The following is a 15169-nucleotide window of genomic DNA, read 5'->3' as shown; positions in this document are numbered from 1 at the left end:
TTCTTTTACGTTATTTCTCTTCTTTTCAAGTTGAGAACTAAAAACAACAACATCACAATGTACGACGTTGTTTCACCCACGACAAAAGGCATTTCTTTTTCATTAAACTCTCGTCCTCGTAACTTTCTCTCTACGATGAGAGAAAGAGAATGAGAGAGAATGTGTCAGAACATTGAGAAAGGGAGATACGTTAAAAGCGTATAATTAATTGCAACCACGGAATGTTATTCCCACTCGAAAGAACCGCTAACAAGTAAAATTATTACGTTATAGTTCAAATTTGACTTACGCAAAATACAAATATTTTTTACTCAGTTATAAGTAAAAAAATTCATCACAATAAATATTTTTTATAATAAAAATTCCTATTACAATAGTTATATAAAATGTTCTATACAAAATTATTCATGAAATTCATTATAATAAGGCAATATAATAAGATTATTATATAGTAATTTAAAATAAAGATAATCAATTGAAAAGAAATTTTTCCACAATGTGAATATTAAATAGTAATGTAGATTAAAGATAATTAATTACAAAAAAAGAAAAAATAATCAATTACAATATCGAACAATACTTACTTATAAATACTATATTTTCTGATCAAAAATTTCTAGTTCTTAACTTCTATATTACTATTGCAATAACTTATATAAGAAGATAAAGCGACATTAATGGATCAACTTACCACTTAATTCCATTAGATCCGATTTCTAATTGAGAAGAATCTTACAAGAGTTTCTTTTGAGACACTAACGGAAAGATGAGAAAAAGATCAGGAAAAGAACAGAAAAAGATTAAGAAATAAAGTTCTTCGAATCGAAGAAGGGTGGATTACCAAGGTATAAGCGTTGACAGAGGGATAGTTATAAGTATATAAAAGAAAAGAGAACAGTTCTGAAGAATCTTGCCTCAAGAAACTTTAGATATATGCTGAAGCAGTCAACGTTACTCTTACTCTGGTAGACAAACTTTTTAACAAGCAGTTTCTCTGACGAACTTCAGTAAATGTCAGTTTTCACGCCTCTTAGCTGAACCAGACAAAGGTCAAACATGCCTACGGCGTTAAATAAAAACGGGCGGAAATATAAAAGGACAAAGATAAAAAAAAAAAAAAAAAAGGAAGAAAAAAGAAAGAGAAAATGAAAAAAGTTTAAAGGAAAAGAAGATAAACTTTTTCTTTCTTTTTTTTCTTTTTTTCAAAAGAAGAAATTCAAGAAAGGTCCAAGAAGAAATCGTTGAATGAAACCTGCATGGTAACACGTATTTTTATGTAAATCTGAAGCATCTCATCTCGTTCTGTTCCGTGAGCACGAAAGCGTTAGGCTATGTGCACAATGTAATTTCCAAGCCCAAGCGATCTCGCACTACTGCTTTTCGTGAACGTGTATATGTAATAACTATATGTACATAAAACTATATGAAAGTATACGTGCAGGATACATATATATATATATATATATATATATATATATATATATATATACATATATATATACGTACATACATACATACATACATATATATATACATATACATATATACTGCAGTATGATGCTTCCTTTTGCACACTTACTAGAATACCATAGCTAGTATTTGCGCAAAGAGATTTCCAAGTTCTCCCTAGTCTTGTCGGTCCAATTAAATCATTTGCATTCGAGCATATCACCTTTCTCAATGTTCATTATCTCTTATGTCTCTTCAAATCATTAATTTATATCTCGAATTTATTAATTAATTTACAACGAAATTAATTATTTTTCCTTTCTGCATGTTCTCGTTTTTTAACGATGAAAAAAAAAATATTCTTTTGATTAATTAACTTTTCATCTAAAGATTACGATATTATTTATAACTATTTAATATTTTATCGATTTTCTCATTGAAATATTAAATTAATGAAAAATCCGATTTTGTAGTATATAATTAGCCTTCCTCATTATTTTTGCATATTAATAAAAAAATATAAAAATATAAAAAAATAAAAAAAGAATGAGAAAAATAATTAAAAATAGTCCCTCATCTTCTCACGCAATATCAGATAATTCGATTAATTCATTTTATCAAGCCTCTATTATTCACAAAAAAAAAAAAATGATAATCATTCGTCCAACCATATTGCCATGTTAATCTATTCGTTGGTTTTCTTTTGAAATGATGTCGATAAAAAGCAAGAGAAAATGATGGTTTTCATCGATGAAAGAAACATCTGACGAGATAAAAAAAAAATATATATATATCTATTGATATAAAATCGCGCATATGATATCGTTCGACGGATCGATGGGAAATGTTAAATTGAAGTAAAATCTTGGAAATACGCGATCAACTAACTTTCTATAGACAACGAGAAGAATGAGAATAAATGCATTATTCGAAATAAAAAAGATGACGAAAAGGTTTCTTTCATTCACGTTTTCATTCGGTTAAAAAGGGTAGCGGAGTTTTGGGATTAGCAAAGATTCAATCAATGGCATCGGAAATTAAGTACGAACTGATACCGATAAATTCGAGCAACCCAATCGAACTGATATCTCCATTTCTACATAATTGTTAACATCTATTCATATTATTTCTTTCTATAAAAACAAAAATACAAATGATAAAAAAAAACAAAAAAAAAAAAACAAAAAAAAAATAAAAACGTATCTTTATAAACGAACGAATAACGAAAAATCATCGTCGGTCGTCGTTGTCATCATTGATAACCACGAAATTTTTTATATTTTTATTTGCACGAACTTAAAAAAGAAAAAAAAAAGAAAAGAAAAAAATAAAAAGAAAATAAAAAAGTATACTTGTAATAAATTCTATCGTCCATTGGAAAAAGGGAAAAGGAAGAGTTTATCGATTGATGGACAACTATACTATTCGAGTATACACACAAGCACATTTCCGTTTCTTTTCAATCCATCCGGTGTATTCATCGTACATGTAACGTACAAACGAATAGAAAACTGGATCCGTGAGTAAATAACCAAGCATATTTCATCGTGGATTTTATTATTTTGCAAAAAAAAAATCCATTGTCCATGTTCGGCTTTACGCGTATCGATTGGTTTAGGTATTATTTTATGTAAAAAAAAAAAGAATATAAACAAAGAATGAAATAAAAAAAAAAAAAAAAAAAAAAAACGAGATCAACTTTTTCATCGGACTCAATAGAAGTGTATCAATTCTGAACAATTTTTTCTGTGACGAATGACGTCAACTAAATTCTTTTTCAAAAGTTATGGCAATCATTAATAATATATATAATTTAGTAATTAACCTGAAATCTGTATTCTAATTATTCTTATTAGCATTTGATTTACATATGTATGTGCCGCATAAGAGGATTAACGATAAGAATAACGTTTTGCAACTCGCTATGAATCACTATCGTATTAATATAATCCATGGATATAGTCGATGTATTAATGCCAACTAGATCGTTCGGTTGATGCCTTGTATATGACGTTATCATAGAGAGATCCACTTAATACACTGACTTTAAATCGAATCTCCAAACTTTCTCTTGATATACATTTGATTCCACGGCGATTCGCTTCGTTCGGATATCATGATAGAGTAGGGTTCAACTTATAACTGGAACATATGATCTACGATATCGGATTAACCTTAATAATGGAATCGAGACGTGAATTTCGAGATTGATGTGAAACAATGAATTTATGAACTCCAAGGATGAAATTCATTTTCAAAAAAATAAATTCAATATTGTTTAAATATATGTAATTAATTTTAATGAATCTAAAAAAAAATATTGATCTCAAATATTTCTCTACATCACAAAAAATAAATTATAAAGAAAATGAACGTTCTTAAAGAAAATTCTATACTATCATAATGAAAATAATGAATTCTTCCACAATTTTGATAACCTTACGAAATACATTATCGTTCTCTATATATTTCAAGTACTTCAGAAATACAAGTTCTCTTAAAATAAAGAATAAAAAACGAGCTTGTTTTATTCGTACCTTCATGAATTTGTGTACTCGCTTTAGTAGTAGTAGTAAATATTACTACTATTGTACTAAAGCAAAGAAAACATAAGATAACACGAAGGTTTATTAGAATTTAATTAAAATATTAAAGAAGGAAAATATGTTCAATAAATGTAATAATGCGAGATACGTACATAGAAAAACAGTTATCCTCAAGATATAATAGAAATGAATAAAAAGAAAAAGAGGGACAGAGAGAGAGAGAGAGAGAGAGAGAGAGAGAGAGAGAGAGAGAGAGATGTGATATAAAGCTATCTTAGAAAATATTCCACAAAAAGAAGCACGTACAAACTTGCGAACGTGCTCGTAGAAAGAGAGGACTCAAATGACGTTTTATTGGTACTGGAATACTCCAACTGCAAAGCAACTAAAAGCAATAGACGATTCTTCTCTCTTCGTTTTTTTCTTTTTTTTTCGATTTTCTCTTCGATTTTTTTTTTTTTTTCTTTCAGACTTTCGCTGCTTCAGCATTTACCTTTTTTCTCTTCTTTCGTTACGTTATAAGAAGAAATGCGTCTTGAATTGTGCTGTGATAGCATTTCTCTCTCTCTCTCTCTCTCTCTCTCTCTTTTGATTTTCAAAAAATTACGTGTCTAACAATAGCGCGTTCTTAACCATTATACAAGATAAGGTCAAACGTTCGCAAGGCGATGAATTAATTACAAGTTCGCGAGAAGCTCTGAAGGATTATCACGCGAATACGTTCAGAAGTTTCAACCTCCTTCCAACGGTCTTAATCTTCTCCTAAGACTATTCAATTTTCTTACTCGCGTCATCAGAAATGCAAACAAATGAACTTACCCTCTCTTTTCCATCATTTCGACCCGTGCTGCTAAAATCCCTTCTCGAACTACTCACAAAGTTTAAAAGCTACATACCATAAATTTACGACATACCTATACACTCTGTTTTAATTCTTATTTGCAATATTTTTGCAATATTTTTGCAAAATTGTTAAAAATCTAAATATTCAATTTGTGTCTAACTACTTTAACAATATTTAATATTTCCAGATGTATATTTTCAATCTAAATAAATGTTCTAATATTAGAGTAATAATTCTAATAATTCTAATAATTATAAGTAAATCAACGATAATAGTGTGTTCCTACATTATTTTTATTCTTTTGAATAATACCTAAAAATATGACTAATTTGATTTGTATTAAATTAATGGAATAATATTTAAAATTTCGATATAAAGTTTCATTGTAACAATTATTCTTTTATAATTATCATAATAATTAATCATTTTAATTAATAATCTAATAATTAACATTCAATAAATTTCTATTCACACTTAATATCTCAATTCTCAATAAAATCCTTCAAATTAGTAAAGATTAATTTCCATCCAATCCTTGAATATTTAATTTAATCGACAAAGAAAATCATGTCTTTGATGAAACCTTATTATACATGTTCCTACTATTACCAATATTAATTAAATCTTAATTCTGTCACAAATAGTTTACTACTAAAGCGAGAGATGCTAACGAGAGTTGATAGTGCAAACCTCTTTATATATCCATGTATACATCGATACATACATACAAACATACCTGTATTGTAGATACGCGTGTGTACGATACATACACTCAAACATACTTGTATTCATGGTACATCTTGTAGCACTATAGTTAAGCACGTTTCACGTAATCCAAAACAATTCTATCGTTACAGATACATTTCTGATTTATGTTACAACGTTATTACTCCAATATTATTAGACTGATTGAGAAGCATTCGATAGTATCATTGCTATCATTTATATCTAACTTATTTATTAAATATAAATAAACAGGCGTGTCATTAACAATTTTTTGTAATTTTCACGGTATACTTTTTATGTGAAATGGTGTACTATACATGGAAAAATATGATATCTGTATTTTTCTAACGAGATACAAACCATTTTCTCTGTTAAATATCTCTTTGTTAAAATTTTTCCATGCATTTCTTCTATTTTTTTTCTCCTTCTCTCTTTCTCTTTCTATTTTTCTTATCATTCACTTTCTAAAGTTCAGTCGATTTAGCGAAAATTGTAACAAATATTTCGTGTTTTTAAAATCCAATAAAAACGTAGAATATGAAATTGTGCATTTATAAAATATTCCAAAGTGCTAATGCATTTTATCTCTCATGGTAGACTTTTGTATTTTTATTAATAAGGAAAAAAATGTATTCATTTTCTAAACTAAAAGAGAAAAAAAAATAATTTTTACGAAAGGACAGTTCGGCATTGTTCTACGTAAATTGGTCTCCAATTCAACAGGTGCTACTACTATACTGTTGCGAATCTATCTTGATATCACAATATATATATATACATATATATATATATATATATATATATATATATATACATATATATATATATATATATATATATATATATATATATATATATATTTGTATATAAAGTAGACGGATGAGACAGAAAACGAACATTCCGTTCGTGATATTTTTCTACATAATATTATATTTTACATAAACCACAAAATGACACAAATAAATTTCGTGGAAAGATATTAAGAAGATACAAATTGATGTTTCTATCAAAAGAAAGAGAGAGAAGAGAGAGAAAGCTAAAGATATTTTCGACCATTTGAAATAACATTTTATTTTTCATATTTTCATTGATTGAATATTTATTGCTAAAGTAAATTACTCGTTATTAACGATTGATCAAACAATTAATTCATTCAAGTATTCACTCGTTTGAAGGATAAAATAATTTCATGAAGGAGTTCAAGTTTCAATAATGAGTAGACCAAAATATCGGTTCTATATCATAACGAAACTAATTTAATATTACGATTAAAACACAGTATGCTATAATTTTCATATGAAACGATATTCTCTATTCTCTCAACTAATTGCATTATAATATTCACATATCGAGAAACGTATTGAAAAGATAAAAATATATTCTATGTACAAAATTCAATTTCGTTTCTTCTCGTATATATAAAATAAAATTACTATACTAGAAAATGTCTATGATGCATATAGAGTACACTTAATAAGATTATTTTTATAATTGTTTTCTTTTTTTCAGGATCGATAAGCAATATCGACGGAGCTGAATATCATTGCAATAAAACTACCGTTCGTAAAGTTATCAGTGGCGTTGTGGGAGCTGCAAGTTCTGTAACATCAATCCAAGTGGCCAATCTTCTTCGATTATTCCGAATTCCTCAGGTATGTATGTATGTATGTACGTATTTATGTGTGTATGTGTGTATGTGTGCATGCACGCGTGTATACGTATGTATATTTCTATTGACATACGTTTTTTCTCCATTCAATTCAGAATTTTTACAAATTTATTTTCCTAACACACATTACAATCTTCTCCCTTCCATCAGGAATTTTTATAGTTTTATTTTTTCTTTTTATAATACTTAACGTAACAGAATATAATCGAGAAAAAAAAATCATATAGATATTTTTTGTATTTTTTTTTTTTTAGAAAAAAATGAAAAGAAATGTTTCTGTTGATCTTATAATACATTTTTCTCTATATATACAAGATTAATTTAAATATAAATATTTTTATTATAATATATTTAAATATTTATATATATATATATATATATATATATATATATATATTTCAAATTTTATGTGAGGCTGTTATCTGTAAAGAAAATATTCATAAAAAAAGAAGATAGAAAAAAGGATTATAAAGATCTTAAGATTCGCGTCCTAGATTCATTGTACCGGAAAATCATGCTACTTCTTGCTTGCGCTCTAGTACAGATAAACTTGGCGACACATTTAAATACCTACGGCGTCCGGTTTAGGAGAATATTCAAACGAAGTCACGTCAGTTTGAACAGCTTGCATACAATAAATAACACGAAGAACATTTTGTAACTTTTTGTCTAACTTTTGATTTTTATTAAATTCTCGAATTTATTTTAAAAATGAAAACGAATTAATTTTTATCTGTGACAAACATAAGTTATTGTAATATACTTTAAAACGAACTATGAGAACTAAGAGAAATTTAAGTTATTGTACTTTTTACGACAATTTAAACTACAAATATTAAAAATGCCATATAGTAAAACAGAACAATAGAAAATTATTTAATTGATATATAAAAAAATATCGATAATAATGAAGAAGAAAAAATTGAAAAGAAATTTATGAAAATGATGGAATAATTAAAATTAATAAGCAATATATTTAATACAAATCATTATGAAAGGATGAAGGACAACAAACGCGATGGATATTAAAAGTGGCACATATAATCTATCTCAATAATACATTCCATCGCACAACTACTGGAATAAATTTTAATAAAGAATGTGTCACGGTTAGATGGGATTGCGAAACGCACGTGACCATCTCTTTTATCCGAGTTCAATCTCTTCGATAGCGAAACGGATTGAAATGACGAAAAGAAAAAAGAATAATATGATACTAGGTGAATGTCGTGAAATTTGAAATTCTAATCGACGTGATAAAATAACGTGGGCATGTATAATATTGTTTCAATTTATATGGACTAGCACATACAATAAAATCCATCTTGAGATTATCCATCTTATCCTTTAAAGAGAACTATAATATATTACGTGTGTGAATATATATATACACACTTTATATATATATATATATATATATATATATATATATATATATATATATATATAAAGAGAGAGAGAGAGAGAGAGAGGAAGGGGGAAAGAGAGAGATGATTTTGCTCTCTCAAACAAATTAACTTGTCAAACTTTCATCCGATATTCATGTATATGAACAAAAAAATATAGTAAAAACAGTAAAAAAATGTTCAAGATAAATTCGTCTAAAAGAGAAAAGTCATTCAGAACGTTTGAAATTTTTATTTTACATATAGCTTCAACTATATATATGTACATCTTTCCCTATTTGAAGAGAAAATACGAGACACGACATTTTAGGTTTACATTTACAGGTACTACACGTAGTTCTTTCCTAAAAGACTAACGAAATGCTCAAAGAAGATACACATAAGCTTTTCTAAACACACACAAACCCATGTACACATATTTACCATATTTACCAAATTAACCACAGAATTTTGTCAGTTCCACGTTTGTTTCTATGAAAATTTACTGTGGAAGGAAGAACGTAGGTATAGACATATTTTAAGAATTCAAGTGAATCGAATCGATGTTGTAATATAGTCTATTCTAAATCGAAGATAGAGCAAAATCCAATTTTCTATTTCTATTTTTTGCCTAACAGATTTAGATTGAAATTGGACGATTCGAACTCCAAGTGAATTTATTTTTATATCCTCAAGCATATAATCGTATTTTTCTCGATAATCAACTAACCAAAAAATGGTATTAATTCAACTATGATAATACTGAAAAAAAAAAAAAAATATTGCATTATATAAAATGTTGTATTATAAATTAACATCGTCCTCTTTATAGTCTTATATTTTCAAAATATTTATGTTTGTTCTTGTGTTTGTAGTTCCATTTCAAAATATTTTGCAATACCGACATATTTTTATTTTTTATTACACCATGAAAATTATAACTCTACGATGTTGTTCTTTAATTATACGCTTAAACGAAAGAGGAATCCAAAAAAAATATTTCAAGAAAAGAAGTTAACACTTCAAAGAAACGAAACAAAACGACTATACTCGATGAGCAACGAGAAGGTAAAGGAGTTTCAAGATCTCTGAAGGATTTTCTTGTAAGAAAAGAGAAGGATCAGACAAGAGTGTAGAGGTCTGGAAGAAAGCATGGCGAATTTAATTTCAGATCGTAATTCTTGACGAAGCGCATAAGGTTTCTCTCACCACTGCAAATGAAACTTCTCGAGCACTTTTTACTGAACAAAAGTAAAGTAAAAGAATTCGCAATTTCGAAAGTGCTAAGCAGCGAAAGTGTTTTAGTATAAAAGAAGAAGAGAAGAATAAGAAAAAAGAAAAGGAAGAAGTCGTTCGAAAGAGAGAGCCAAAATTGGACGAGTCTAATAAAAATAAAATAAAATAAAATAAAATAAAATAAAATAAAAAAAAAAAAAATAATAAAAACGTTGATTCTAAAGAGAGACCACCAATCGAAAAAAAAAATAATAAAAAATAGAATAAAACATTAAAATTATTACAAAAAATATTTTGTCGATATAAAGACCATATATTAATATTAAAGCCTAATTATTTCCTTAAACGATATTAATTTTCCAAATAATGCATCCGCTTATTTGCTCTAAATACTGTTCCTTGTTTCTCTTTATGACTAATTATCTCACCATTAAATTAAATTATTCTAACGGATTGAAATGCATAAATAAACAGGATTGTGCTCTCTCTCCTAATCTTCTAAAATCTATTCTAATATCACATAGGATATTCAATAAAGCGATTAACCTACTCCATTACCTATCTCTGCCTATTTTCGTTAAGATAATAGATCAGACTGTCTTGTTTAAGAGACAAATGTAGAACGTAAATTATAGCTGGATGGATAGTATGAATCGCAGGATGCAATTAATGAAAATAAGCATTCCGTTAGTATTCCAATCTAAAAGCTAATATAATTTAAAATGAAAAAATGAAAAAGAGAAGAAATAGAGAAAGAAGACGAAGACAAAAAGATCAATTTCTTGCTTAAACTTGGAAGACTCATTTCTTTAATGACTTCATGTACTAATCTACTTTCAACAGAAGGAAATATTCTCGGTTGGCACCGTGCAATCAGCGTCCAATTGATTTCGTTTTCCTGTAACATTTTCCCTAAAAGGAACGAATCAAATCTTAAGAGATTTCTTTCGATAATAGAAAGAAGCCTTAATTAAATACAAAAGGTAACGAGTTATACTGAAAATAATTGTATTTAAAATTAACTTCGTTCCCACGAGGAAGAATATCTATTATTCTATTCATTTTGTTATAAAATCGAAATTTTTCAATGAAATCGCTTTTAAAATTTTTCAAATTACTTTTATCATCTTCTCATTAGCATATCCCTGCCGTACTTAATCGCATTTAATCTTCACCTGAATATTCTTCCTTGTCTTATCTTCATTCTCTTGGGAATGTAGCAACGAAGTAATTCAAAGAATAAAGTTGAAGAAAAAGTACACAACAAAACTCGTTCAGTTACATTCTCAGAGTTAACTTGGAATGAATATATAAACACGTAATATTATCTCGCAACGCAATCTATCTATATCTCTTAGTATATATCTATGCATGAGACGATTCATTAATTAAATAATTCTTGATATTCGAGATACTTTACTCATAAAAGATAGAATTTGAATAAAGCTCAACAACTTAAAAAAGAAAAAAAAAAAGAAAAGAAGAAGAAAAGAAAAAAAAAGGAAACAAAAAAAAATACATAAACGCTATAATATTTAAATAAAAACGCGTTGTATTAAAATATATCAAATTAAAAAAAAAAAGAGATACTTATATCGCTACTTACGAAATAGCGATATTAATATGAAACGCTTAAATATATAGAAATAATTTGACGAATAACTGGAAAGCGCAACAAATGATCTTCATATAATTCATTTCAATCTCTTTTTCGACAATCTGTTGTATAATATATTTTTCGTTTTTTTCTTTATGTATATGTTATAAATGAGATCGATACAAGCCATTTAAAAATTTCCATTCATGTAATAAATTGAAGGAATCTTTAGGCACTCTTTATTCTATTCATGTATCCAGCTTCATCAATAGCAACCACGCAAAATGGATTAATGCTAGATATTTCTATGCGAAATCTCACAGAATTCGTCGTGTAAGAAGCACGTAAGCTTTCGTACCGTAAACCGATATCGAATTTGTCATCCGTTCTCACCAATAGTGATATATCAAACGAGAATTAAAACTGTAGATATTCCACCACGATGAGAATCGATTGAACCGATGAACGTGCATAGCTTTTTAAGAAAATCTACGACTAGAGAGTTAGATCTATGTCTCCCGAATGGTATGACACTTCAACCTGATCTATCGATTCAACACCTTTTATTATATAATTGTTATTATATTCGATTCTTGATTAATTTTTTTGACGCATAATTTTTTGATATATGAACTGTCCATAAGAAAATATTTTGCTAACTATTAAATAAATTAAATTAAATAATGAAAATAGATATAATGAAAAACGTGATTTTCCTAACATTCTTTTTGTAAAACCTTGTACTAACGAACGATAATTATTTTCACGTTCTTATTACACCATCCATTAATTAAACAAACGTTAAGCAGGCTGTAATCACAAGTGCCAAATACTCACTTTTATTAATTCTTTTATTTTTTCTTTCTTTCTTTTTTTATTATTTTCCTTTTCAAAAAATAATACAAATGTAATAGGATAAGTTAATCAATCTATAATCTGTTCATAGATTAATCAATCAATCTAACAACTATTAATTGATCCCAACAATTAAACACAAAGCGAACAAATCAAAACTCAATCACGAACATCAAAATTTACTCTACATAAACGTATTTTTATCGCTAAACTTTGACTGGGATTGCATCAACACGAATATACGACATCTTTATGAATTTACATCAGGATTCTTTCTCTTACAAAGATGAACATTCTTTTCCGTGAATAAAACTAACAAACTCCTTATTAAGTTAAAAAAAAAAAAAGAAAAGAAAAGAAAAAATGTTATTTTGAGCAGGTAAATTCATTTCCAAAGACATTTCAATATTTTAATTTTATTTAAAAATATAAAAGAAAAAGTAAGAAAAAAAAAATGTACCAATCTAATACTTTCCTAAATTAGATATAATATTAAAAAAAATACAGAAATTCCTTTCTTGTCTATGTCATATAAATTTCGAAAATTCAAAGATAAGAAAAGATAGAAAGAATGTAGGCAAATGTCGATCGGTCGAGCCTTCTCGTTCGTTCCACTTTATCGATGCCGCCTGTCATCGTGCCAATTTCGCGCGGTTTGGACTTCGAGGGACGCAGCCGGTTCGTTTCAATTAAACGTAACGTCGTATGCTCGCTTCACAAAGGAATTGGCAATTTCGTGGTGGCCTTGAAATGCGTGTAAAACCGATCGACTACGAGAATAAAAGTATTGCAACTCGATAGCCATCTTTGTCTTTTTGTAAAAAGAAAAAAAGAAAAAAAGAAAAAGAAGAAGAAGAAGAAGAAGAAGAAGAAGAGAAGAAAAGAAAAGAAGAGAAATAAGCTAAACTAAATCAAAAATGTGTAAATAAAAATGTGCATTAACAATAATTTCAGTTGTAAAAATATTACAGTACTATAATCATATTTCATGAAGGAAAACCGTGACAATGTGACAAAAGAAATATCGCCTTTAATAAACGATAAAATCGTGAAAGAAAGAAAGAAAAGATGGAAGAGAGAAAAGAAAAAGAAAAGAAAAAAAAGGGAGAGAGAGGAAGACAAAGTTACCATACCTTGGCGAACAGAAAAATACATGTCGTGAGACGTGAGAAGAGAACAATGAGAAATATCTTTCCGTTGCAGGAAACCATGATAAGAAGTTGTAAGAGAAAAAAAGCAAGAAAGATGAAAGAAAGGAAGGCAGAACGTTGAGAATCGGCTGGTTTTCGTATGCTGTCTCTGACAAACGATGATAAATATATTCATTTTTTTTTTTTTTAAGTAAGAGAGTGTGAACAAGAGATAGAAAAAGAAAAAGAAAAAGAAAGAAAGAAAGAAAGAAAGAGAAGGAACGAAGAGAAGCAGATTCTAACCGCAGATCGAATAAGAAAAAAGGCGTCTAGGTATTACGAAAAGAAACGATAAAGAAGGCTGCTATAACCGAGAGAAGAGATAACGCTAACTCGTTTCTCGCTACATAAACTCATCCTCTTCCATTTCGCAAAAAGCCGAGAGATCCTTCGGCTACCTTCTAAAGAGTTTAACGTTTATCGAATTTCTTGTCGTGGGTTGAAATCATCGATCGACTTTAAGATACTTTCTCTCAACGGACAAAACTTCTTGTGTCTTGAAGTGTCGTCGCTAAAACCTTTACAGATTTAGTATCATCCCTCGATCAGAGTCTCTTCAGGGAAATATAAATATCTTAATATCCTTGAATGTAATCAGATCTCTCGTTTATTTGGAAATAACTTAATTATCTTATTGTATATTATATTATTTGTAAGAATAATACTGATGTTTAATAATAAATAATATTTATTGCAAACGTGTCTAAAAATGTCAAACTTTGTTTAATATATATAGAATAAATCGTATCATTTATTATGAACTAATATTTCAATAACTAATCAAAATGTCATTCCGAATAAATTGTGTAGAATAATATTAATGTGATATTAATTTTATTATTGTATACAATAAATTATTATATTTATCATTAATATTATATATAATACTAATAATCAATTATTGTGAATGCAATTGCATTTGAAATTAAAATGACGAATGTAATAATAAAATAAGTTTTGTGTTTTAACATATAATATATAAATGGGATATATGTACACATATATAGAATCAATAAATGAAAAAAAAATTTTGAAAAATATGATACGAGTTATTCTATATATTCCATAGAATGTACTTTCTCCATCGTTCTTTTCTTTCTATCCTCATCGAAACTTACCAGTACCAAAATTTATTTCAAGGAGTTCAGTAAGTACAAACGTAAATCCTCGTCGCTCTTGTAATGAACCTCCTCAGATCCTTGTCGAAGGAGAGAAAGCCATTGATGCGTCACGAACTTGGAGATATTGGAAAAACGTTAAAAATAGGAGCTTTTGGTTCTTGGTCTTGAGTTTTCAAAAGAGCTCAAGCTATTATTAAGTGAGAAGTACGATGTAAAAAAACGATAAAAAGAGAGCAGAGGTTAAGGAAACAGATTGATCGTTTGGAGGTTGTTCCTTTAAAAAGTATGAAGGGACAACAATTAATCACTGACATTTTATAGAAGGGACTTCGTAGAAATGCATCAATCGATAATAAGCTTTGTACTCTCTCCTCTACCTTCTCTCTCTCTCTCTCTCTCTCTCTTTTGCTCTCTTTTGCTCTCTTTTGCTCTCTTTTGCTCTCTTTCGCTTTACTATCTTTTACCTTGAATTTTCAGCTAATCGAAATGTTAACCCATTGATAATTCGATTAAATTATTCAAATGGTGGTCCATTAAAATTGGATATCTAG

At 28.1% G+C, this 15169-nt stretch overlaps 1 protein-coding gene across 2 annotated transcripts in view; it reads left to right on the top strand.

Annotated features, from left to right (window-relative positions):
• LOC124430299 overlaps positions 1 to 15169 on the top strand; it is a 157690-nt gene that overhangs the window by 112482 nt on the left and 30039 nt on the right. For both annotated transcript variants that reach the window (XM_046976636.1, XM_046976635.1), the window contains one exon: positions 7075 to 7217. In XM_046976636.1, the coding sequence (XP_046832592.1) occupies positions 7075 to 7217 (143 nt within the window). The remainder of the gene's footprint in view (positions 1 to 7074; positions 7218 to 15169) is intronic.

This window comes from Vespa crabro, chromosome 18, assembly GCF_910589235.1.
Source record: "Vespa crabro chromosome 18, iyVesCrab1.2, whole genome shotgun sequence".
NCBI classification, from domain to species: domain Eukaryota; kingdom Metazoa; phylum Arthropoda; class Insecta; order Hymenoptera; family Vespidae; genus Vespa; species Vespa crabro.
Note: the sequence above shows the minus strand (reverse complement) of the source record. Positions and strands in the feature narration are given on the sequence as shown.